Genomic DNA, 25,148 nt, shown 5'->3' with positions numbered 1-25,148 from the left:
GTACACCTGTGCATATGATAATAAACGAGACTTTGGAAAGCAATAGTGCATTTGAAATTCAAATAATAAATGTAAGTAAACTATAAATTAGTTTCCTCCCTATTTTTAAAAATAGTTTGACTCATATTTGTCATATTAACTGTAAGTGTGAATGTACACTAAGGGAAAGGCTGTTGTAACCAGCAATTTTCTGTAAAACTCAATTTTCTGCGACAACTCTGGATATACAAAGGGCACGACTTGTGCCTTGTTAAAAGTTTTTTTTTAAATCAGTAAAAGTGTACTTTGTGTAGATACATAATATAATTTCACCTTTTGTGAAAGCGTTTGATCATTACAAATTATATAATTGGCTTGATATTTGAGATGCTTCAGCCTTTTTACATGGTGTAATATTTTAAAACTTGGAATAGTTAATTGATTTTAGAACTTTAAAAAACACTGCTCTTAATAAAACTCTACTGTCACTAAGGAAGGGTGCAAGAGAAGCGAAGTAATGAAGGATCAGTTAGAAATGCAGCTTCTGAAGAAATATCTGGGATAGTGAAACTCAAAAGTTAATAATTTCTGATATTTAAAAAATAAAATTGAACAATTAAAGATCAAAGAAAACATTTTTATTTATTAAATTACAGCTCAGAACAGGCCTTTCAGCCCCTCGAGCTGTGCCACCCAATAATCCCCTGATTTAATCCTAGTCTAAACATGGGACAATTTACACTGACCAATTAACCTACCAGCCCGGATTGTGGGAGGAAACCCACTTGGCCACAGGAAGAACATACAAACTCCTTACAGGCAGCAGTGAGAATTGAACCCTGGCCTCCGGTACTGTAAAGCGTCGTGCTAACCACGAGGCTACTGTGCTGCCCCTTCATTATTAAAGTACGTATATGTTATCACAGGGTGGCGGGGCTGAGATAAGTCCCTACCAAAGGAGGTGTAAGGCACTCCTTCCCTCCTTTAGCCTACAGGTCACCCCTGGGCAAGATGTGGCACCTGCTTATCCCCTGATCAGGGTCACATGAAGCCAAGGGGGCAGGTGGTGGATGGTCGTATGAGCAGCTGGTACTTACCACTAGTCCTGGTTATGCGACCACTGACGCCAGGCAGACAATCTCTGAAGGGTATTGACAACGGCTGGGGTCACCTGTCTCGTGAAGACACTGCCCAGAAGAAGGCAGTGGCAAACCGCTTCTGTAGAAAAATTTACCAAGAACAATCGTGGTCGTGGAAAGACCACGGTCACCTACATCACATGACACAGCACATAACAAACAAATGTTGTGTTACGATATACTACAATTTAAAAGTTAATAGTTCCTAATATTTTAAAATAAAACAGAACAATTAAAGCTCAAAGGCAAAGTACATATATGTCACCATATACCACAATGAAATTCATGTCTTTGCAGACATTCACAGTAGAACACAGAAATACAATAAAATCAATGAAAAACTACACATTAAACAAGGATTGGCAAACAGCCAATGTGCAAAAGGAGATAAACTACAAGGAAAAATCAAGTTGTTATAATAATGTACAAGTAAATTTTGAGAGCATGAGTTGTATATTCCTTGAAAGTGAATCTATAGGTTGTGGAATCAATTCAGTATTGGTGTGAGTGAAGTTTTCCACGCTGGTTCAGGAACCTGATGGTTGTAGGGTAATAACTGTTCCTGAACCTGGTGAAGTGGGACCTGATGGTTGAGGGGTAATAACTGTTCCTGAACCTGGTGATGTGGGACATGATGGTTGAGGGGTTATAACTGTTCCTGAACCTGGTGATGTGGGACCTGATGGTTGAGGGGTAATAACTGTTCCTGAACCTGGTGATGTGGGACATGATGGTTGAGGGGTTATAACTGTTCCTGAACCTAGTGGTGTGAAATCTAAGGAGGACGTTCAGTGGTGAGCTTTTTTCACATTTGCATTTCATTTGGACCAGCTCTTGTTTGGGGCAAAAATACTCAAGTGTTTAGAATTGAGACACCAAAGATTCTGCAGTTACCTGAAATCTGTAGTGACACACAAAATGCTAGAGGAACTCAGCAGGTCAGGCAGCATTTATGGAAGGAAATGGACAGTTGATGTCTTGGGTTGAAATGTCTCATCTGGACTGGAAAGAGCGAGATAGACAGTTGGGAAGAAGGAGTGGAGCTTGAAAGTAGAATTGAAATTATTCTTTAAGCAGACAAACTTCAGTACTGGCAGTCAGAAAACCCAGGCTTTGTACACTTAGTGGCCACTTTATTATCTATCTCCTGTACCTAACAAAGTGGCCATTGAATGTGTGTTTGATGTCTTCTGCTGTTGTAGCCCATCCACTCCAAGGTTGGACATGCTGTGCATTCAGAGATGCTCCTCTGCACACCACTATTGTTAAGCGTGGTTATTTGAGTTCCTGTCACCTTCCTGTCAGCTTGAACCAGTCTGGCCATTCTCCTCTGACCTTTCTCATTAACAAGGTCACAGAATTTTTGCAGATTAGATGATTTTGTTTTGCTTTTCACACCATTCTCTGTAAACCCTAGAGACTGTAGTGTGTGAAAATCCCAGGAGATCAGCAGTTTCTGAGATACTCAAACCACCCCGTCTGGCACCAACAATCATTCCACAGTCAAAGTTGCTTGGAACACATTTATTCCCTATTCTGATGTTTGGTCTGAATAACAGCTGAACTTCATGACCGTGTCTGTATGCTCTTATGCATTGAGTTGTTACCACATGATTGACTGATTAGATATTTGCATTGATGAATAGTGTGCAAGTGTAGCTAATAAAGTGGCCACTGACTGTATTCCTTCTCACTCTATTTGAATATAGCTGCTCCTTTTGCATTTTGGTTGGGCAGAGTTGGTACCCATAGTCTGTGAAAGTACAGTGTAGGCAGAAGACATCTTTGGGGGATTAATTTTTGCGGCTGATGCCTAATTTACACAATGGAATGGTTGCATCTATCTGACTGGTGGCCTGAATTTCTGTGCTGACAGTTTTGCAGATCATTTTTGGCCCTAATTGAACAGAATTGTGGCAGTAAGCATCCTCATTGCTGCTTGCCTTCGGGGAGGCCTTTGGATCCTTGGGATCAATTAAACTGCCTCCGGTTAGGCATTTGTACCAAATTCCCAGCTCTGAGACCAGCTGGTGTGTGGGATCATGACCTCACTGAGCTACCGAATTGGAAAATATGACTTCTCTCAGAATGCAGTTATAGCACCGCGGGGTCTCGCTTCCATCTACCTGAGATATTTATGAGGAGCACTGCATATGCAGAGCCTTTGGCATTGTCGACAATTCCTCCCATCCGCCCAACAATCTCTTTGACCCCCTACCATCAGGGAGGAGGTACCATAGCATTAGGACAAGAACTGTGAGGATAGGAAGCAGTTTTGTCCCCCAGGCTGCGAGACTACTGAATTTCCTGCCTCCACCCAGGTTTCAATACGTATGAAAGGCAAGTAGTGTTATACTTTTTAACTTGTGTCATAAATGCACCTCATTATTTGTTAATTTATTTCTGGTCATATTACCTTTTGTGTTGTGTGTGAGTTACATGTACCGCGTTGTGCCCCTTGGTCAGGAGGAACACTGCCTCGTTTGTGGTATTCATGTGTTGAATAACAATTAACTTGCACTTGAAAACAGTTACCTCATCGAAGCAGGATATGGCTTCTATTTTCAAGACTGAAAATGCCAGCATCTGCTAATTTTGACCCCCTCCTCTCTTCTGTTCCCCACTCTGGCCTCTTGCCTATTGCCTCCCCCAGGTACCCTTCTTCTTTCCTTTTGCTGATGGTCCACTCTCCTTCCAATCAGATTCCTTCCTCTCTAGCCCTTTAACTTTCCCATATTCCTGGCTTCACCTGTCATCTTCTCGTGAATCCTCCTTCCCCTCCCGCCACCTTTTTATTTTGGCATCTTCCCCCTTCCTTTCCAGTGGTGACAAAGGACCTCAGCCGAAATATCGACTGTTTATTAATTTCCTCGGATGTCGCCTGACCTGCTGAGTTCCTCCAGCATTTTGTGTGTGTTGCTACTAACTTTGAAGTCCATTCATTTTTTTTTCTTGCTGTTATTATTTTGGTTACATTATATCTGTTTTCTTTCCTCGTTTGTTGGAACCTGGACACTACTGGCAATGCCTTTAAGAATGTCCTGAGGAGACTGAGATCCTTTAACATCTGCCAGACGATGCTGAGGATGTTCTACAAGTCTGTGGTGGCCAGTGCGATCGTGTTTACTGTTGTGTGCTGGGGCAGCAGGCTGAGGGTAGCAGACACCAACAGAATCAACAAACTCATTCGTAAGGGCAGTGATGTTGTGGGGATGGAACTGGACTCTCTGACGGTGGTGTCTGAAAAGAGGATGCTGTCCAAGTTGCATGCCATCTTGGACAATGTCTCCCATCCGCTACATAATGTACTGGTTGGGCACAGGAGTACATTCAGCCAGAGACTCGTTCCACTGAGATGCAACACTGAGCATCATAGGAAGTCATTCCTGTCTGTGGCCATCAAACTTTACAACTCCTCCCTTGGAGGGTCAGACACCCTGAGCCAATAGGCTGGTCCTGGACTTATTTCCTGGCATAATTTACATATTACTATTTAACTATTTATGGTTTTATTACTATTTAATAATTTATGGCGCAACTGTAAGGAAAACCTATTTCCCCTGGCATCAATAAAGTATGATTATGACTATGATTAAGATGGTGGTGAGAAGGAGCTGCCTTGGCACCACCAAAATCAGGAAAAGCTGCTCAGCAGATCAGGCAGCTTCTGTGGGAAGAGGATCTGATAACCCTTCAGATGTGGGACCCTGCATTAGAACAGCTAGTGAGAGGTAAACAAACTAGTTTCTGTCTTAAACATAAGATTTTGCAGATGCTGAAAATTGTGAGCAAAAAACGCCAAAAGACGGAGGAACTCAGCAAGTCAGTCAGCATCCGTGGAGGGACCGGGACCCTTCATCAGGATTGCAAAGGGAAAAGGTAGGATAAGAAGGTGGGGGTGGGAGGTGGGAAAGGAGGTCGGTGGTAAGTGAGACCAGGTGAGGAAGAAGGTGGGTGAATGAAGTGAGAAGTAGGGAGGTGATAGGTGGAAAAGGTAAAGGGCTGAAGAAGAAGGAATCTGATAGGAGAGGAGAGTGGACCTGGGAGAAGGGGGAAGGAGGAGGGGCCCCAGAAGGAGGCGATGGGCATGTGAGGAGAAGAGGGTGAGAATGGGGAATAGAAAAAGAGAGGAGGTATGAGAGGGGAGAAATTACCCAAAGCTATATAAATCAAGTTTCAATCTGACGAAGGGTCCCCAAACTAAAACAGTGTCAGTTTTTTTCTGGTGAACGCAGCAGGCCAGGCAGCATCTCTAGGAAGAGGTACAGTCGACGTTTCAGGTCGAGACCCTTCGTCAGGACTAACTGAAGGAAGAGCTAGTAAGAGATTTGAAAGTGGGAGGGGGAGGGGGAGTTGCTTGAATTTCCAGCATCTGCAGAATTCCTGTTGTTTCAGTTTTTTCTCTCTATAGACACTGCCTGACCTACCGAATATTCCTGACATCTTAGGCTTTTAGCTGTAGGTTAGTGGATTGTGAATCTTGGTCTTATGATTTCTAGTCTGGTAATTGAAAAAGTGGTTTTCCTCCTTCCTATATGACCTTGTTTTACTGTTTCTATAGCAACTTCCACAAAAAGCCTTGGGATGTATTTCTAATTCAAAAGCACTTTATGAATGCAAACTGTGGTTCCTATGATCTTTGACCTCTCTTGCCTTGTTGCATCTTGTTCTGAATAAGTAGACAGGTGGGCAACACTCCAATGACACATCAATGCCTCTGGTGGAGTTAGCTACAGAAAGGTGCCTTGGGGTGATGAAGATTCATTACGGCACAGGGTGAGACTGATCGTCCCTTTGATTCTGTGCCAGCTCATTGTGCAAAAATACCTCGCCCATCGTAAATCCTCATTCATTTGTTATCCAAGTTATTCTACAAGTGCTGATCCAGTTCCTTAATGGAGTTTGTTCTATTTAAGACTGGACCTAACTCTGTCATGGACAGTCCCAAGCCTGGCTGTGAAAGGAGGAGGATTGGGTATGAGGCTAGCAACCTCATTCCATTAAAAACCCAGTGCTTCAGAAATATCAATAGAAGCTCCAAAGACTTCATCACTGGGAGAGAAAGGATGCACCTAGAAGATGGGCTACACCTGGGAACTTGAAAGGTCGGCCAGGACCAAGGACTCTGGCAATTTGTTGTTGGCAGCTTATTCCCCAATAGGGGTGATGGGCTGAAGAAGAAGAAGAAAAAGGAGACTGGGCCTCATTGACTACATTAACTCATTCCACTTGCTCTTGCTTCGTCGACGAAGAATCATATTGACGACCTTGAGCTGCCCACAAAACGTTGCCATATATTGCCAGCGCCATCTCGTTCCCTCAAGCATCAGGCAGGAGGTACAGGAGCCTTAGGTTCCACACTGTCAGGTTCCGGAACAGTTATTACCCTACAACCTGGAGGCTCCTGAACTGGCGTGGATAATCAGAATCCAATGCAACTTTAATATCACTGGCATATATTGTTAAAACTTTGTGAGAGGACAGGCACGTACAAGCTTTGTACTCTCAAAATTTCACTTTTGAAAGCCTCCCACTTGCCAAGGACACCTTTGCCAGAAAACAGTCTGCCCCAGTCCACACTTGCCAGATCCTTTCTGATACCATCAAAATTGGCCTGCCTCCAATTTAGAATTTGAACCTGAGGACCAGAACTATCCTTTTGCATAATTACCTTGAAACAAATGGTATTATGATTACTAGCTGCACAGCGTCCCCCCTACACAAACTTTTGTCACATGCCCTATCTCACTCCCTAATAGGAGATCTAGTACCACACTCTCTCTAGTTGGGACTTCTATGTAATGATTACAGAGACTTCCCTGAACACACTTGACAAATTATCTCATCTAGTCCCTTTACAGTATGGGAGTCCCGGTCAACGTGTGCAAAGTTAAAATCACCTACTATCACAACCTTCTGTTTCTTGCAATAGTCTATGAGCTCTCTACAATTTTATTCCTCTAAATCCTGTGGCCTGTTGGGTGGTTGATAATATAGCCCCATTAACATAATTATATGTTTCTTATTCCTCAGTTCCATCCTTGAAGCCTCATGAGACAAGTTCTCCAGTCTGTCCTGATGGAACACTGCTGTGACTAGTATCGCTACCCTTTCCCCTTTAATGCCTCTCACTCTATCACGTGTAAAACACCGGAACCCTGGAATATTGAGCTGCCAGCCCTGCCCCTCCTGCAACCAAGTCTCACTCATGGCTACAATATCATAATTCCAGGTGTTGTTCCATGCCCTGAGCTCATCTGCCTTCCGTACAATTCTTGTGTTGAAATATATGCAGCTCAGAACATTAATCCCATCCTGCTTGACCTTTTGATTCCTGAGGTCTTAACAATGTCTAATTCCACAAATACTCCACCATCTGTTCTGACACTCTGCAGAGTTTGTATGTTCCTGTCAGAAGTAAAGGCAAGGATAACAGGTTTATGAGTGATATTGAGGCCCTGGTTAAGAAAAAAAATGGTGTCTAGCAGGTATAGTTAGGCAGGAACAAATGAACTACTTGAGTATAAGAAATGCAAGAGAACACTTAAGGAAAGCAGGAGGGCTGAAAGAAGACATGAGGTTTGCTCTAGCAGACAAGGTGAAGGAGAATCTCAGGGCTTCTACAGATGTACTATATTAAGAGCAAGAGGATTGCAAGTGACAAAATTGATTCTCTGGAAGATCAGAGTGGTAATCTATGCATGGAGCCAAAAGAGATGGGAAAGATCTTAAATGGATATTTTTCCATCTGTATTTACTTGGGAAACAGATACAAAGTCTAAAGACGTGAGACAATGCAGCAGTGAAGTCATGGACCCTACAGATTACAGAAGAGGAGGTGCTTGCAGTCTCGAGGCAAATTAGTGTGGATACATCCCCAGGGGCTGAGAGGGTGTTACCTCAAACCCTGTGGGAGGCTCGTGCAGAAACTGCAGGGGCCCGAGCCGAGATACTTAAAACATCCTTGACCATGGCTGAGGTATTGGAGGATAGCTAATGCTGTTCTGTTGTTTATTAAAGGCTCTAAGAATCAGCCAGGAAATTATAGACTGGTGATCCAAACATCAGTAGTAGGAATGTTATTGGAAGTTATTCCAAGGGATTGGATATATAAGTATTTCGATAGACAAGAGACTGATTAGGGATAGTCAACATGGCTTTATACGTGGTAAGTCATGACTAACCAATCTTAGAGAGTTCTTTGAGGAAGTTACCGGGAAAATTGATGGAAGTCAAGGCAGTGGATATTGTCTTTATGGACTTTAGTGAGGTCTTTGACAAGGTCTCGCATGGGAGGTTGGTCAGGGATGTTCAGTCACTTGACATTCAAGATGAATTAGTAAATTGGCTTTGCAGATGAAGCTAGAGAGTGGCTGTCGATGGTTGCCTCTTCAACTGGAAGACTATGGTGTGCCACAGACATTGGCGCTGTGTCCGTTGTTGTTTGTTATTTATATAAAGGTTCAGGATTATCTAGTTTCCTCCCACATTCCAAAGGCCTATGGATTGGTTGGTTAATTGGTCACATGGGTGTAACTGGGCCTGTTACCGTGCTGTATCTCTAAAATAAAAGAATTTTTTTTTTCACAAAACCTGTAATCATTTTAGATCTTAAGGGAATGCGCGTCATGGTGCTGAGGTAAATGATCATACGGGCTTTATTGAATGTTGGAGCAGATGCGAGGGGCTGAATGGCTGGCAGTGGCTGAGATAGAGTGAATATGGAGAGAATGTATCCAATAGTGGGGAGTCTTGGAGCAGAGGGCACAGCCTCAGAATAAAAGGAAAGGACATCCCTTTAGACCAAAAAAGCTGAGGAGGAATTTCCTCAGCCAGAGAGTGGTGAATCTGTAGAATTCATTGCCACAGGCAGGTGTGGAGGCTAAGTCAGTGAGTGTATTTAAAGTGGAGGTTGATAGGTTCTTGATTAGGAACCAAAAGATCACACGAGAAGACGGGAGAATGCTGTTGAGAGGGACAATGGCACTGAGGTACCAATCGATTCCACAACCTATGGACTCATTTTCAAGGACTCTACAACTCCTGTTCTCAATATTATATATTACTTATTTATCTATTATTATTAGTTTGGTTTTCTTTGCTTGTCCATCTTTGTGTGTAATTTTACAATGATTCTATGGTGTTTCTTTGTACTTATTGAGTATGTCTGCAAGGAAGTGAATCTCAGGATAGTATATGGTGACGTGTATGCACTTTGATAAAAATTTACTTTGAACTTAAATCAGCCATGGAAAAAATGGCAAAGCAGATTCGATGGGCCAAATGGCCTAATTCTGCTCCTGTGCCTTATGGACAACTACATATAACTCATGGGTTTTAATAGATACTCTTGATGCATGCTTGGAACAGCTCTTATTATTATTCCTGAGTGCTCTCCATCAAAGGGTTAACCAACTCCTATTTCAGGGTGGGGACACGAGGGACAGCAGATGCTGGAATCTGCAGCAAATTCAGATTGTGGGAAGAAGTCAGTTGGCCAAGCAGCATGAATGGAGGGAAAAGATAAATATTAATTATACGAGAAAGAATTCGAATAAAAAAAATCGCACTGTAATGCAGAGTGGATAAAGTGATCATTGTGTTGCTATATTGAGGTAATGATCAGGTTTTGCTGGTTTATTTTTTTTTCGAGATGCAGCACAGAACAGGCCCTTCTGTCACGACGAGCCGCACCACCCAGCAACTCAACTATTTAACACTCACCTAATCACAGGACAATTTACAATGACTAATTAACCTACTAACCGGTACTTCTTTTGGATTGTGGGAGGAAACTGGAGCACCCGGATGAAACCCGCATGCTCACGGGATGGATGTAACAGACTTGGTTGCAGAGGAAGCCAGATTTGAACTCTGACCTCTGAACTCCGATGCCCTGAGCTGTATTAGCATTGTGCTAATCGTTACACTACCGTGGTGAAGTGGCAGTCAAGGTGAAGTAGCTGTTCTTGAACCTGTTGGTGTGGAGCTTCAGGCTTCTGTAACTCCTGCCCAATGGGAGCTGTGTAAAGTTTGCAGTGCCCGGATATCAAATATAGGTTGAAACTGAGTAGGTGTCCTCATGCAAGATTTAGAATTGTTACTGGTCATTCTATATTGCTCAAGTGTCACAGAGAACAAAATTATTGTTACTCCAGATTTGATGCAGCACAAAGAACACAATAAAGAAGGAAAAAAACCCTCAATAATTATCAATGTAAAAGCAATCCTACAAAACCCAATGTACAGGTAACTGAGTGTGGTTGTATATACAGTACATAGGATTAGCTTATGTGTGGGCACGTGGCCAAGTGGTTAAAGCGTTCGACTAGCGACCTGAAGGTCGTGAGTTCGAGCCCCAGCCGAGGCAACTTGTTGTGTCCTTGAGCAAGGCACTTAACCACACATTGCTCTGCGACGACACTGGTGCCAAGCTGTATGGGTCCTAATGCCCTTCCCTTGGACAACATCGGTGTCGTGGAGAGGGGAGACTTGCAGCATGGGCAACTGCTGGTCTTCCATACAACCTTGCCCAGGCCTGCGCCCTGGAGAGTGAAGACTTTCCAGGCGCAGATCCATGGTCTCGCAAGACTAATGGATGCCTGTATTTTACAGGGTTAGCTTATACAGTATACATACTGATCGTGCGTAAAGTGACAGGAGGTGATGTGCATGTCATGGTGGTGGGGGTTATGGTGGGGTGGGTTAGTGGGGGAAGGTAACCGGTTTTGAGTCTGGTGGTCCTGTCGTGGATGTCGCGTAGCCTCCTCCCTGATGGGAGTGGGACAAACTGTACACGAGCAGATGGGTGGGATCCTTTCTGATATTGCTGGCCCCTTTCCAGCAGCTTTCTCTATATATATCCTTGATAGTGAGTAGGCTGGTGCGGGTGAGGCATTGGGCAGTTTTGACTACACATTGCAGAGCCCTCCTGTCCGTCACAGTACCGTTTTCGTACTCCACAATAATGCCACATGTTAGGACGTATCATGATAGCTGGGACTCCTCAGTAAATCTGCTGCTTTACGTTTTGATTCTAATATTTATATGGTTATTTCCTGCCCTTCAAGTCATTCCATCTCTCTAAAGGGCTTATGACTGACTATCACTTCAGGAGAAGAGCAGGTGAGTCATGTGCTAATTGTGTGGTTGCCTAGTTTGTCTGTCAACTAATGTCAAAGGTCAAATTCTGGTGAGAGCCAGCTGCCAAGTTGAAGTTAAAAGCAGAAACTCATTAACTGAATTATATTCACCGAGATTACACTATCTTTATAAATCAAGTACTCTGAATTCTTCATCGGGAGTGTTCTTTGGTTATTTAGATTGATATCACTATTATCATAGATTCTCTCTGACTCTGTACTATATAATTTAATACACTCATTGACCTCTTATTTCCTGCCTCTTGTATCTAATAAAGTTGCCACTGAGTCCATAATCTTCTGCTGCTGTAGCCCATCCACTTTAAGGTTTGATGTGTTGTGCATTCAGAGATGCTCTTCTGCACACCACTGTTGTAATGTGTGGTTATTTGAGTTACTGTCACCTTCCTGTCAGTTTGAACCAGTCTGGCCATTCTCCTTTGACCTCTCATTAATAAAGCATTTTTGCCCACAGTCAAAGTCACTTAGATCACATTTCTTCTCCATTCTGATGTTTGGTCTGAACAATAACTGAACCTCTTGACCATGTCTGCATGCTTTTATGCGTTGAGTTGCTGCCACATGATTGGCTGATTAGATATTTGTATTAATGTACAGGTGTACCAGATAGTGCCCACTGAGGGTATTAGCAAAGCAGCTCTCTCACTCTGTCTTTGCTCACAGAAGTGTGGTGAGAATACTTGCACTCTGCTGACTTCTGCCTTGCATATTGTTTGCTGGGAGGTTGTTTCTGAATGACATCAAACATGCTTTTAGAGACTTCAATGGTCCTGGGTTGTTTGACCCTTTCATCTGATATGAAGGGTAGGCTTACAGAGGTGGTGAAGTCAGGGTGTAGTGTGGGGGAGGACAGGTGTCTGTCAGGCTGAAGGGTCCTTGTGTTGATCAGCATACCAGGAGGCACCGTTAGCATAACGCTATTACAGCGTCAATGATCTGGGTTCAATTTCACCATTGTCTATAAGGATTTTGTTCTATGACCACGTGGGTTTCCTCCAGGTGCTCTGGTTTCCTCCCATATTCTGCAGATATAAAAGGGTTAGTAAATTAAAGGTTAGGGCATAGAGAAGTTGGGAGGGGGATCTCATTGAAACTTGTTGAATATTCAAAGCACGAGACAAAGAGGATGTTTCCTATAATGGGGGAGTCTCGGACCAGATGGCACAGCCTCAGAAGAGTGACATCCATTTAGAACAGAGCTGAAGAATTTCTTTAGCCAGAGGGTGGTGAATCTGTGAAATTCATTGCCACAGATGACTGTGGAGGCAAAGTCATTGGGTATAGTTAAAGCGGAGTTTGATAGGTTCTTCATTAGTAAGGGTGTCAAAGGTTACAGGGAGAAGGCTGGAAAGTGAGTTTGAAAGAGATAATAAATCAGCCACAAATGAATGGCAGAGCAGTCTCGATGGGCTGAATGGCCTAATTCTGCTCCTATGTCTTACGGTCGTATGGCTTGCTATGTGTTGACGCTTGTGGATGCATCCTCGGACTGTGTTGACGCAAATAACGCATTTCACTGTGTTTCAATTATACATGTGATAGGTAAAGCTTATCTGATAGGTGGAGGATCTTGGCCCAAAACGTTGACTACTCATTCCTCTCCATAGATGCTGCCTGACCTGCTGAGCTTCTCCAGCATTTTGTGTGTGTGTGTGTTGCTCTTGATTTTCAGCATCTGCAGAATCTCTTGTGTTTAAGCTAATCTAACACACGTGGTCACGATTGGCCTTGTCTGCTGTAACGTTTGCTGGCAACTCATGGTGAAATATTTTCTGTTGTATACATTTACTTATTTAACAAAATCTTTGTCATGGTTTCCTGTTGCCTTCTACTCCAGAAAGATCCACAGGGCGAGCATGTAGAAAAAACTGGCATTGTATTTTCAAAATATTGGGTTATGGGCTGAGGTAACCTCTATTTGAAAACGCAAACAAGAGGAATTCTGCAGATGCTGGAAATTCAAGCAACACACATCAAAGTTGCTGATGAACGCAGTAGGCCAGGCAGCATCTCTAGGAAGAGGTGCAGTCGACGTTTCAGGCTGAGACCCTTCGCCAAGACTAACTGAAGGAAGTCCTGACGAAGGGTCTCGGCCTGAAACGTCGACTGCACCTCTTCCTAGAGATGCTGCCTGGCCTGCTGCGTTCACCAGCAACTTTGATGTGTGTTGCTCATATTCTATTTGGGTAGCTTCCAACCTAACGGCGTGAACATTGATTTCTCTAATTTCTGGATATTTCTAGCTCCTCCCCCTTCTCTCTTTTTCCATTCCCCATGCTGGGTCCCCTCTTACCCCTCCTCTTTCCCTCACCTGTCCAACACCTTCTTTGGTTCCCCTCCTTCCCTTTCTCCTGTGATCTACTCTCCTTTCCTATCAGATTCCTTCTTCAGCCCCTTACCTTTTCCACCTATCACCTCCCAGCTTCTTACTTCATCCCCACCTTCCCCCTCACCTTGTCTCTACTATCATCCGCCATCTTGTACTCCCTCCGCTCCCCGTATCTCCTTATTCTGGCTTCTTCCCTCTTCCTTTCCCGTTCCTGGTGAAGGGTCTCGGCTTGAAATGCTGACTTCTTATTCCCCTCCGTAGATGCTGCCTGGCTTACTGAGTTCCTACAGCACTTTATGTGTATGTTGTGCAGGCTGAGGGGCAGCCCTGTGCATTTGTAACGTTTTTCAGTCCCGTCCGGTTGGTGGGACAGAGAGCAGGGTGAGAGGTGGGAATGAGATGAGGGAGTGCATATACAAATGACGTGTCCTGTCAATATTTTGAGGAATTCTAGGTCGTTACACTCAGACTGCTGCACTATCAGCAACACTATGTTTCAGATTTGATACATCATTTTTATTCGCTCAAGTTTTCAGATTGTTAACTGTCTCTGAATTCCACAGCTTCCTTGGTTGGATTCGAACTTGGATCTCAGGGTTGTTGGGCCCATGTTCTTGGTTCCTATCATGGCCGTTCAGCCACTGCACCACACCACCTTGCTCGGAGTTTTTGTTTTATGCTCCCTAAAGGCCTATCTCTCAAGTTGAAGTTTATTGTCAGCTGACTGTACAAATATACAACCAAATGAAACAACATTCCACAGTGCACACACAAAACATATCTCACACTCAGCACAGAAAAATAAAAATATTACCATAAATAAGTTAATAAATATATTTAAAATGCATCTATTGTGAAGCACAGGTAAACAGTACAATAAACAGTAAACATCTCGCTGTCCTAGTTACGAGACCTCAGTGGTGGCAGGGTACTCATTAGTCTCACAGCCTGAGGGAAGAAGCTGTTACCCAGTGTGTCAGTCCTAGTCCTGATGCTCCTGTACCTCCTTCCTGATGGTAGTGGGTCAGGTGTTGGGGTTGGGTGGTATGGGTCCTCAACAATGTCTACACCTTTGTCTGCAACACTCCTTGAAAATGTCACAAATAGGGAGGAGGGAGACCCTGGCAATTTACCCTTGTCAATTCGTGCATAATCACGGAATTTGATTTCTCCTTGCCAATGGCATTTTGCAAATAATTCTGACAAATAAGTAATGTCATGCCAAATATTCTTGAGTTGCTTACTAAATGAAGCATTCGAGTCTTCAAAGAATTTTATGTTTCAAAAAGCGTTTCAGGCAGCTTCCTTTGAGAGCCATCTGACAGCTGTGTGCAACAGCAAGCTCTCTAACTATTCATCAGTCTCGATGCAAAGCTTTCAAAATAGTTGAGAATTGGGAGCATGGGACTTGATTTTATTTACCGCTGTGATAACAGTATTTAATGGTTTGTGCAGCCAATTATTTAGGCTTTTTTTTGCGATGGGATGTTGTCTGTGTACTTCACAGTGAATGGTAAATATATTACGCACAGCTTTTTTCAAGAAAGTAATCACCCCACAGTGGTGTCCTGTCATTGATGGCGCAAGCAAGAATGTCGGTGAATGGAATGTTTTTTGAAAAATTGCTCGGCAACCCTGAAATATTGACTCCCCCTTCATAAGTGTTTCTAGTCCACTTGCAAAGAACAACTTTTGATCCATGCTTTAATTTTTTTTAATGAAGTGAGAAGCAAGATCCATTGCTTGGCAAGGTTGACTCATCCAACTGAAGATCAATTTCTGTTGTCCAAAATATGTTTGCAGAATGTGCCATCCACATTTTCAGACATTTCATCTATTCATCTTTGAACAGAATCTTCGCTGAGTGGAATTGCTTTAATTATCTGGTCTGGTGACTTCTGCAGAACCGTGCTCAGAGCCTCCTTTACTGCTGGCAGAATCAGTTTTTCTCCAATTGTATGAGGCTTTCCAAATTTAGCAATGAGCAATGAAATGTCGTACGACGTGACACTGTTTTGTTGTGAAGAGCTGGTAAACATGTTTTGAAGTGTTTGCCATTTCTGAAAATTTTCACGAAGTGACTGAAAATAAGCCTAGTTCTTGTTTGCTTTATCAGAATGTATTCTCTTCAAAAGTTTGAGGAGCCTTCAAATGCAGTCAAGACCTTTTGAAAGGGTAAATTCTGAATTTCACCCCATTGAATGCAATACCCTAATTCACAGGAATTATGTCACCATGTCTAGACTATGGGAATTGTACTAGCTAACACTGTACTACAGTTGTGAATAGCATTAATGCACGGGCCAAACCTGGAAGTAACATGATCTCTTCAGTCCAATTTCTCATCATATGTCAAATACAGAAATGTCACAGTGCTTTTCAACGATTATAAACACACTTTAAGCAAGGTCTAAGTAAACAGTGGGTTAGCAAGCGATGAGGTAATTACGTACCCATTGTAATCAATTATGAGGCACTGAGGATCAGAGCACATGTATGCCACCATATACAACCCTGACATTCATTTTCTTGTGGGCATTCACAATAAAATCAAGAAATGCAATAGAATCAATGAAAGACTGCCCCCAACAGGTGATCAACAATTAAAGTGCAAAAGACAACGCACTGTGCAAATAGAAAAAGAGGGAAAAAAAAGTACTACTAATAATAAATAAACAAGCAATAAAAATCAAGAACATGAGATGAAAAATCCTGGAAAGTAGGCCGTGGGAACAGTTTATTGTTGGGGTGAGTGAAGTTATTCCCTCTGGTTCAAGAGCCTGATGGTTAAGGGGTTGTAACTGTTCCTGAACCTGGTGGTGTGAGTCCTGGGGCTCTTGTACCCATCTCCCTGATGGCAGCAGCAGGAAGAGAGAATAACCTGGATAGTGAGGGTCCTTGATGATGCATGGAGCTTTCCGTGTAGATGTGCTCAGTGGTGGGGAGGGCTTTACCTGTGGTGCACTGTGCCATTGGTACTACTTTTTGTCAGCTTTTCCATTCAAGGGCATTGGTGTTTCCACACCAGGCTGTGATGCAACCAGTCAGTATACTCTCCACCACCCGTAAGTGCAATTTGTGAAGAAAACACAGCAGTAGTTCTACTTCCTTAGGAGTCTGCAGAGATTCGGTACGACATCTAAAACTTTGACCAGCTTCTGTAGATGTGTAGTGGATAGTGTATTGACTGGCTACATCATGGCCTGGAATGGAAACACCAAGACCTCTGAGGGAAAATCCTATGAAAGGTAGTGGATTCTGCCCTGTACATCATGGGTAAAGCCCTCCCAACCATTGAATGCATCAGTGTGAAAAGCTGTCACAGGAAAGCAGCATCCATCATAAGGGATCCCCACCACCCAGGCCACACTCTCTTCTCGCTGCTGCCATCAGGAAGAAGGTACAAGAGCCTCAGGACTCGCACCACCAGGTTCAAGAATGGTTACTACCCCTCAACCAGCAGGCTCTTGAACAAAAGGGGATAACGACACTCATTTGCCCATCCATTGGGATGTTCCCACAGCTGATGATCTCACTTTAAGGACCCGTTTATCTTTTTATGTCATGTTCTTGTTATTTATCGCTGTTTATTTATATTTGCATTTGCACAGTTTGTTGTCTTCCACACTCTGGTTGATCTTTCATTGGTCCTGTTATAATTGCTATTCTACAGATTTACTGTGTATGCCTGCAGGAAAACGAATCTCAGGGTTGTATATGGGGACGTATATATACTTTACTTTGAGCTTTGAATGATAGAAGTTTGTCAAAGATTTAGATCAAAAGTATATTAATTTCATATCCTTATATGAATATTTAATACTTTATACTGAATATACTTATTCATTAAATAATTCATTTCTAAAATTAAACCTGTAGTTCTTCAGCTTGCTACTGAGTACTCCCCCTCCCCCACAGCTCCCTTCATCTTTGTTACCCACATAGAAGCTGCCACCATCCCCGGAGTGGGTGATGTCACCAAATTAGGAACCTCTAGTCTAAATTATGGATATTGTATTTCAGGACTGGGCTTTAATACACCACCTTTGCACACCAGGTGAGCGAGCTACCCACTGAAAGCAGGCATGGAAAGGACTGTTTAACGTCACACCGAGATGATAGTTAGTAAGGCTCCGATCTCATGCTGCATTCTCTGATGGTTGTGGTTGCAGCTCAGTGGACGTAAGGAACTTCTTGCTTGGATGAGACTGCGTGGTCCATGTTGGAATTTATTTTCTATCAAACCCTTTTTATTTAAAGATGAGCTTTATTTGTCACATGTACATCAAAACACACAGTGAAAAGCAGCGTTTACACCAACAACGAACACAGTATGAGGATGTGCCGGGGTGGCAGCCCACAAGTGTCACCATGCTTCTGATGCAAGCCCACAACTTACTAACCTTAACCCTAACCCTGTGTCTTTAGAATGCAGAAGATCTGCCTTCTTTACCCGATCGTGCCTCTATGCAACTTCAGATTTATGAATGGTCTTTGTAATAAGTTCATACAGCACAGAAAGAGGCCCTTTGGCCCATCTAGTCCATGCCGAACTTTTATTCAGCCTAGTCCTCTCCACCGGCACCTAAACCATAGCCCTCTATACCCTTCCCATCCATGTACTTATCCAATCTGCAAGGATTGTACGGGGAAGCCCGCAAGTGTCACCACGCTTCTGGCATCAATATAGCATGCCCACGACTTACTAACCCTTTGCGGTACGTCTTTGAAATGTGGGAGGAATCTAGAACACGCAGAGGACATCCACATGGTCATGGGGAGATTGTACAAACTCCTTACAGACAGCAGTGGGAATAGAGCAGTGACTGCTGGCATTGCAAAGCACTGTGCTAGCCACTACATTCCCGAAAGGTTTGCTCCTTGTAGGACCAGGGGTGTGCTGATGAAAGTCAGTACGTTATCAGACTCTCCTTCACCAGAGCCTGTCTCCAGGTCAATAGCAGAAGCAGCCTTTGTGGGTGGCTATTGAGTTCCGTCAATTTGAGGCTGTGTTGGCTTCAAAGATTCTTTCTGAAGAAAAAAATCTTTTGATGAAGGGTCTTGACCTGAAATATTGACTCTTTTTATCCCTTTCCATAGATGGTGCCTGACCTGCTGAGTCCCTTCAGCATTTTGTGTGTTTTACTCCTTGATCCTTTTACTTGTATTATAACCTTCAAAGTTGTAACTAGCTAATAACTAATTCTTATTTTATTATAACTAAATAACTAATTGTTAATTGGGCAGTAATGTATTTTAGGCTCTTCTGGAATTAGAATTGGTTTATTATTGTTATGTGTACCAAGTTGCGGGGAAAATCATGTCTTGCATTCGGTTCATTTAGATCAGATCAACACAACAGTGCTTTGAGGTAGAACAAGGTAAAATAATGACAGAATGCAGAATGAAGTGTCACAGCTACAGAGAAATTGCAGTACACGTAGACAATAAGATGCAAGAACATTACGAGCTAGCTTGAGCCGAACAAACTGAAGATGAGTTTCTATTTCCTGAGGAGACTGAGGTCCTTTAACATCTGCCGGATGATGCTGAGGATGTTCTACGAGTCTGTGGTGGCCAGTGCTATCATGTTTGCTGTTGTGTGCTGGGGCAGCAGGCTGAGGGTAGCAGACACCAACAGAATCAACAAACTCATTCGTAAGGCCAGTGATGTTGTGGGGATGGAACTGGACTCTCGCACAGTGGTGTCTGAAAAGAGGATGCTGTCCAAGTTGCATGCCATCTTGGACAATGTCTCCCATCCACTACATAACGTACTGGGTGGGCACAGGAGTACATTCAGCCAGAGACTCATTCCACCGAGATGCAACACAGAGCGTCATAGGGAGTCATTCCTGTCTGTGGCCATCAAACTTTACAACTCCTCCCTTGGAGGGTCAGACACCCTGAGCCAATAGGCTGGTCCTGGACTTATTTCCTGGCATAATTTACATATTACTATTTAACTATTTATGGTTTTATTACTATTTAATTATTTATGGTGCAACTGTAACGAAAACCAATTTCCCCTGGGATCAATAAAGTATGACTATGACTAAAGGCATACTACTGATGACGTTGTGCCAATTTTGAAGTAATTGATATGGATGATCTACATGTTAAGCTTTTACTGCTAATGCTGTGGGGTATTTCATTCAATAGTTTTCTGTAAAAGCAGTGTGTTCTGCGGGAGTGTTTGGGATGCTGTTAAAGTTACGGAGTTGTGATGTTCAGCTTAGGAATGTTGGGTCAGCCAATCAGGGTGGTAGAATTGGGAGAAGGTTACAGAGAAAACTGGGAGGAGAGGTTTTGTGATGGACCCTAAAGGGGTTCAGGTCCTTTTTTCGGCTGGTGATGAAGGAGGAAGATAATCAAGAGAACCGGTGGTAGGATTTGATTCAACTGGAATGCACGATTCAGTGGAGTGCAAGATGGAAAGTTCTACCGGTGATCGGTGGATAGGAGTTGGCGCAGTGAGGACATGGACAACTCCAACCTTCGGAAGATCTGAGCTCCAACTTTGTGCACACTTGATTGTTTTAATTATAAAGGGCCATTGCTGAGTCTGTTGCCTCGTTAGCGAGGGATTAACCAGCCATGTTTCTAGAGACACCCAGTAAAAGGGGTTTCATACATTTTTCAATTACTTCAAGTTGCTTGGGAACAATTAGAGAAAAAATATTTGTGGAAAATCTTAGATTCCTGGAAAAGCCCAGATCAAAGTTTAAAGTTTGAAGTGAATTTATTATCAAAATACATGTATGTCACCATATACAACTTTGAAATTCATTTCCTTGCTGGCATTCACAGTAAATACAAAGAAACACAATCGAATCTATGAAAAACTTCACAGAACAAATAAGGATAAGAAATCAGTGTGCAGAAGACAACAAACTGTGCAAATACAAAAAAGAGAAAAAGTAATAACAACAAATAAATAAGCAATAAATATCAAGAACATGAGTTCTGGAGTCCTTAAAAGTGAGTCTATAGGTTGTGGAATCCGTTCAGTGTTAGGGTGAGTGAATTTAGATTAGATTAAGTTATGAGGACATGCAGTCCTCTTTTATTGTCATTTAGTAATGCATGTATTAAGAAATGATACAATGTTCCTCCGGTGTGATATCACAGAAACGCAGGACAGACCAAGACTGAAAAACTAACAAAACCACATAATTATAACATATAGTTACAACAGTGCAACAATACCATAACTTGATGAAGAACAGTCCGTGGCACAGTAAAAAGTTCAAAGTCTCTCAAATGTCCCACATCTCACGCAGACGGGAGAAGGAAGAAAAACTCTCCCTGCCATGCCGGACCACAGTCCGAATCTGAGTCGTCCGAAAACTTCGAGCTCTGATTAGCTCTCCGACACCGAGTACCGAGCACCATCTCTGTCCGAATGTTTCAACCTCAGCCTCGGTGGCCAGCAGAATTTATCCACTCTGGTTCAAGAGTCTGATGGTTGCGGGGTAATAACTGTTCCAGAGCCTGGTCCTGTGGGTCTTGAGGCTTCTGTGCCTTCTGTGGCAGCAAGTAGAGGGCATGGTCTGGAACGTGGGATCCTTGATGATGGATGCTGCTTTTCTGTAATAATTCTCTGTGTAGATGTGCTCAATGGTGGGGAGGGATAGAGTAGATGTTTCCTGCTGTAGGATAGACTAGCACCAGAGAACACAGCTCTAGAACAGAAGAGCATGCCTTTAGAACAGAGATGAGGAGGAATTTCTTTCACCAGAGAGTGGTGTATCTGTGGAGTTTGTTGCCACAGACGGAAGTGAAGGGCAAGTCATTGGGTATATTTAAAGCAGAAGTTAATAGATTCTTGATTAGTAAGGGTGTCATAGTTATGGGAAGAAGACAGGAGAATGATGTTGAGAGGGAAAATAAATCAGCCATGATAGAATAGCGAAGCAGACTTGATGGGTTGAATGGCCTAATTCTGTTCCTAAGTCCTATGGTGTTTTGTAAGCTCTTTGGAATGTGTTAATTTGGTCAGCTAGTTTTCTGAGGTTGAGAATGATTTTGAATCTCACTTTTACCTGGGGAATTGAAATTCAAGTACAGTGGATTCCACTTCTCAGATTTGCGTTTGAATCCTGCAGCTGTCTGTAAGGAGTCTGTACATTCTTCCTGTGACCGCGTAGGTTTTCTTAGGGTGCTGCGGTTTCCTCCCACACTCCAAGGATGTACGATTAGAGTTAGTGAGTTGTGGGCGCACTATGTTGGCACCAGAAACATGGCGTCACCTGCAGGCTGCCCAGCCCAATTCTCACTAATTTGATTTTACACGAACAATGCATTTTACTGTACGTTTCGATGTAGTGTGCATACATGTTATAAATGAAGCTAAGCTCTTTAATAACCCTTACATTTCAGTTTCCTTTGTGAAACTTGGGTTCAACATTAAGTGAACATTCACTTTGTTTTGATATGGCATGGAAGTACACAATATTCCGTGCACAGGGCAGCACGGTAGCGTAGTGGTTAGCACAGGGCTTTACAGTACAGGCGACCCAGGTTCAATTCCAGCACTGTCTCTAAGGAATTTGTACATTCTCCTTGTGACCACGTGGGTTTCCTCGGGTGTTCCGGTTTCTTCCCACAGTCCAAGGGCCTAAAGGTTGGTAGGTTAATTGCTCATTGTAAGTTGTCCTGTGATTAGGCTCCGATTAAATTGGGGGATTGCTGGTGGTGTGGCTCGAAAGACCAGAAGAGCCAATTCAGTGCTATGTGTCAATAAAAAAATAAAAATAAATATGATTGAAGTACAGATTATTTGGTATGATTAGATCAACACACACAAAATGCTGCTGGAATGCAGCAGGCCAGGCAGCATCTATAGGAAGAGGTAGTCGACTTTTCGGGCCGAGACCCTTCGTCAGGACTAACTGAAAGAAGAGATAGTAAGACTACCTCTTCCTATAGATGCTGCCTGGCCTGCTGCGTTCACCAGCATTTTTTGTGCGTGTTGCTTGAATTTCCAGCATCTGCAGATTTCCTCGTGTTTGGTATGATTAGATAGTGGTTTGGGCGAGATTACTGTGTGCAAATTGGCTGCTTTATTTACTGCACATCCAAGATGCACTCATGATGGCAAAGCACTCAGGGACATCTTGAAAGGGATGATATAGAAATACAAATCGTACTACTGTTCAAGGATATGTGGTATAGTGTAATACTATTACAGTGCCCGAGTTCAATCCCGCCGTCGTCTGTAAGGAGTTTGTTTATTCTTCCCGCGACCATGTGGGTTTCCTTCAGGCGCTCTGGTTTCCTCCCACAGTCCAAAGATGTACTGGTTAGGGTTAGTAAGTGGTGTGCATGCTATCTTGGCGCCAGGCGTGTGCGGATACTTGTAGGCTGTCGCCAGTGTAAACCGGGACTGTGTTGGCTGCTGACGCAAACAATGCATTTCACTGCGTGTTTCAATGTTCACATGACAAACTCTTTAATCTCATCTGGGCCTTCACCTGTAGTGAATTCTATCCAACAGATGGATTGGTTTTCTATTGGCTGCTGGGAGGGAATTCTTTTTTGTCCACTTCAAAGATTGCTGTTTTATATTTTTTTCAAATTAAGTTTTGCACTTGGGTATTGCTGCCAAGAATAACTTGTATCTTTCTGTATGTGTTGTAGAATCGGGGACGCTTGGCTGAGAAGAGGACCATCCCCCTGCCGCCAACGAGGGTTCCTAAGAAGGAACTGCCCTCTGCTTTTTCCCACAGCGACGACAGTGAAGAGAGCGAGAAAGCAAATGGTGGTCACCCCCCTGAGATAAAGCGGGAAGAGGATTTCCAGACAAGCACCATGAAACGAAGGTAACGGTTCACTCCTCGTTGTACACGGGGGGGGCTCTTGCACCCAGGTGATGTGTGTAGTCTGCCCTGCCTTGTCCATCATTATGAGGAACCTGGGTTTGATTTTGTTTCAGAGAAGTGAGCTTGTTATATCTCCGTTTGTTACATTGCCGCAGGCATTAAAAAAAGATTAAGAACATTAGGAGAACAGTCATTATCTCATCTACTTACAGAATAGATATCAATAAGATTGAATGAGTACAGAGAAAATTTACAAGATGTTGCTGGGACTTGAGGACTCGAGTTATAGGGAAAGTTTGAACAGGTTCGGACTTTATTCCCTGGAGCGTAGGAGAATGAGGGGAGATTTGATAGAGGTATACAAAATTATGAGGGGTATTATGAGACTAGAACTAGAGGTCATGGGTTAAGGGTGAAAGGTGAAATGTTTAAGGGAAACCTGAGGGAGAACTTCTTCACTCAGAGGGTGGTGAGAGTGCAGAACGAGCTGCCAGCAGAGGTGGTGGGTGCGGGTTCGATTTCAACGTTTAGAGATTTTCGGATAGGTGAGTGGATGGGAAGGGTATGGAGGGCTATGGTCCAGGTGTGAGTCAATGGGACTAAGCAGAATAATATTTCGGCACAGACTGAATGGCCAGAGGGCCTGTTTCTGTGCTGCAGTGCTCTATGACTCTATAAATACGATAAAGGGTTGAGTTATTAACGTGAGAGAGATCATGTTTTCTGGGTCATTTAATGACCCAGAAGGGACATGATTGAAAAAAGTAAAGTGCTGCTCTTGTCAGTATTTCTTATCTTTTGAGGTCCACAGAAACCTAAAATATAGAACCAGGAGTGAGTGATTGTTTATCGAATGTTTGGACTCAACCTAGCATGAAGGCATCTTGAGGTTCTGACCAATATGATCACCTCACAAGCAGCTTTGGCCCTTTGTACAGACCAGCAGGAAGGTATCGTTAAACAATCTCACATTTTCCTCTACTCTAACTCCACACATTACCCTATTGTCCCAACACTTCATTGCCCAGTTGTTCAAAGCCAGAACCGTACCTGATGAATCCACAGTCCTTGCTCGGGACACAGAATTCCAAACAGTGGTGCGGTAGTGAATGGTTAGCATAAAGCTCTTACTGCGCTAGCATCCCGGGTTCAATTCCCGCCACTGCCTATAAGGAGTTTGTATGTTCCACCTGTGACCTCGTCGGTTTTCGAGTGGTCTGGTTTCCTCCCACGTTCCAAAGATTTTCAACGTTCAAAGTAAATTTATTATCAACATATATGTCACCATATACAACCCTGAGATTCATTTTCTTTTCGGCACATACTCAGCAAGTCTATAGAATAGATTGGTTTTGATGGTCCCACTCCTGATGAAGGGTCTTGGCCCAGAACGTCAACTGTTTACTCTTTTCCATAGATGCTGCCTGGCCTGCTGAGTTCCTCCAGCATTCTGTGTGTGTTGTTATAGAATAGTAACTATTACAGGATCAGTGAAAGATCAACCAGAGTGCAGAAGACAACAAACTGTGCAAATGCAAATAGAAGTAAATAATGAGAGTGTGAGATAAGGAGATTAAGAGTCCTTAAACTGGATCATTGGTTGTGGGAACATTTCAATGATGGGGCAAGTGAGTGTACTTATCCCCTTTTGTTCAAGAGCCTGCTGGTTTACTATTTTTAAATTTATTCATTTATTAGATGTTTCAAAGGTTTC

General features: G+C 43.1%; 1 protein-coding gene across 13 annotated transcripts in view; it reads left to right on the top strand.

Annotated features, from left to right (window-relative positions):
• Nucleotides 1-25,148, top strand: part of samd11 (sterile alpha motif domain containing 11) — a 324,620-nt gene that overhangs the window by 68,268 nt on the left and 231,204 nt on the right. For all 13 annotated transcript variants that reach the window (XM_072244904.1, XM_072244903.1, XM_072244902.1 and 10 more), the window contains exon 3: nucleotides 23,253-23,434. In XM_072244904.1, coding sequence (XP_072101005.1) covers nucleotides 23,253-23,434 — 182 coding nt within the window. The remainder of the gene's footprint in view (nucleotides 1-23,252; nucleotides 23,435-25,148) is intronic.

Source organism: Mobula birostris, chromosome 27, assembly GCF_030028105.1.
Source record: "Mobula birostris isolate sMobBir1 chromosome 27, sMobBir1.hap1, whole genome shotgun sequence".
NCBI classification, from domain to species: Eukaryota; Metazoa; Chordata; class Chondrichthyes; order Myliobatiformes; family Myliobatidae; genus Mobula; species Mobula birostris.
Note: the sequence above shows the minus strand (reverse complement) of the source record. Positions and strands in the feature narration are given on the sequence as shown.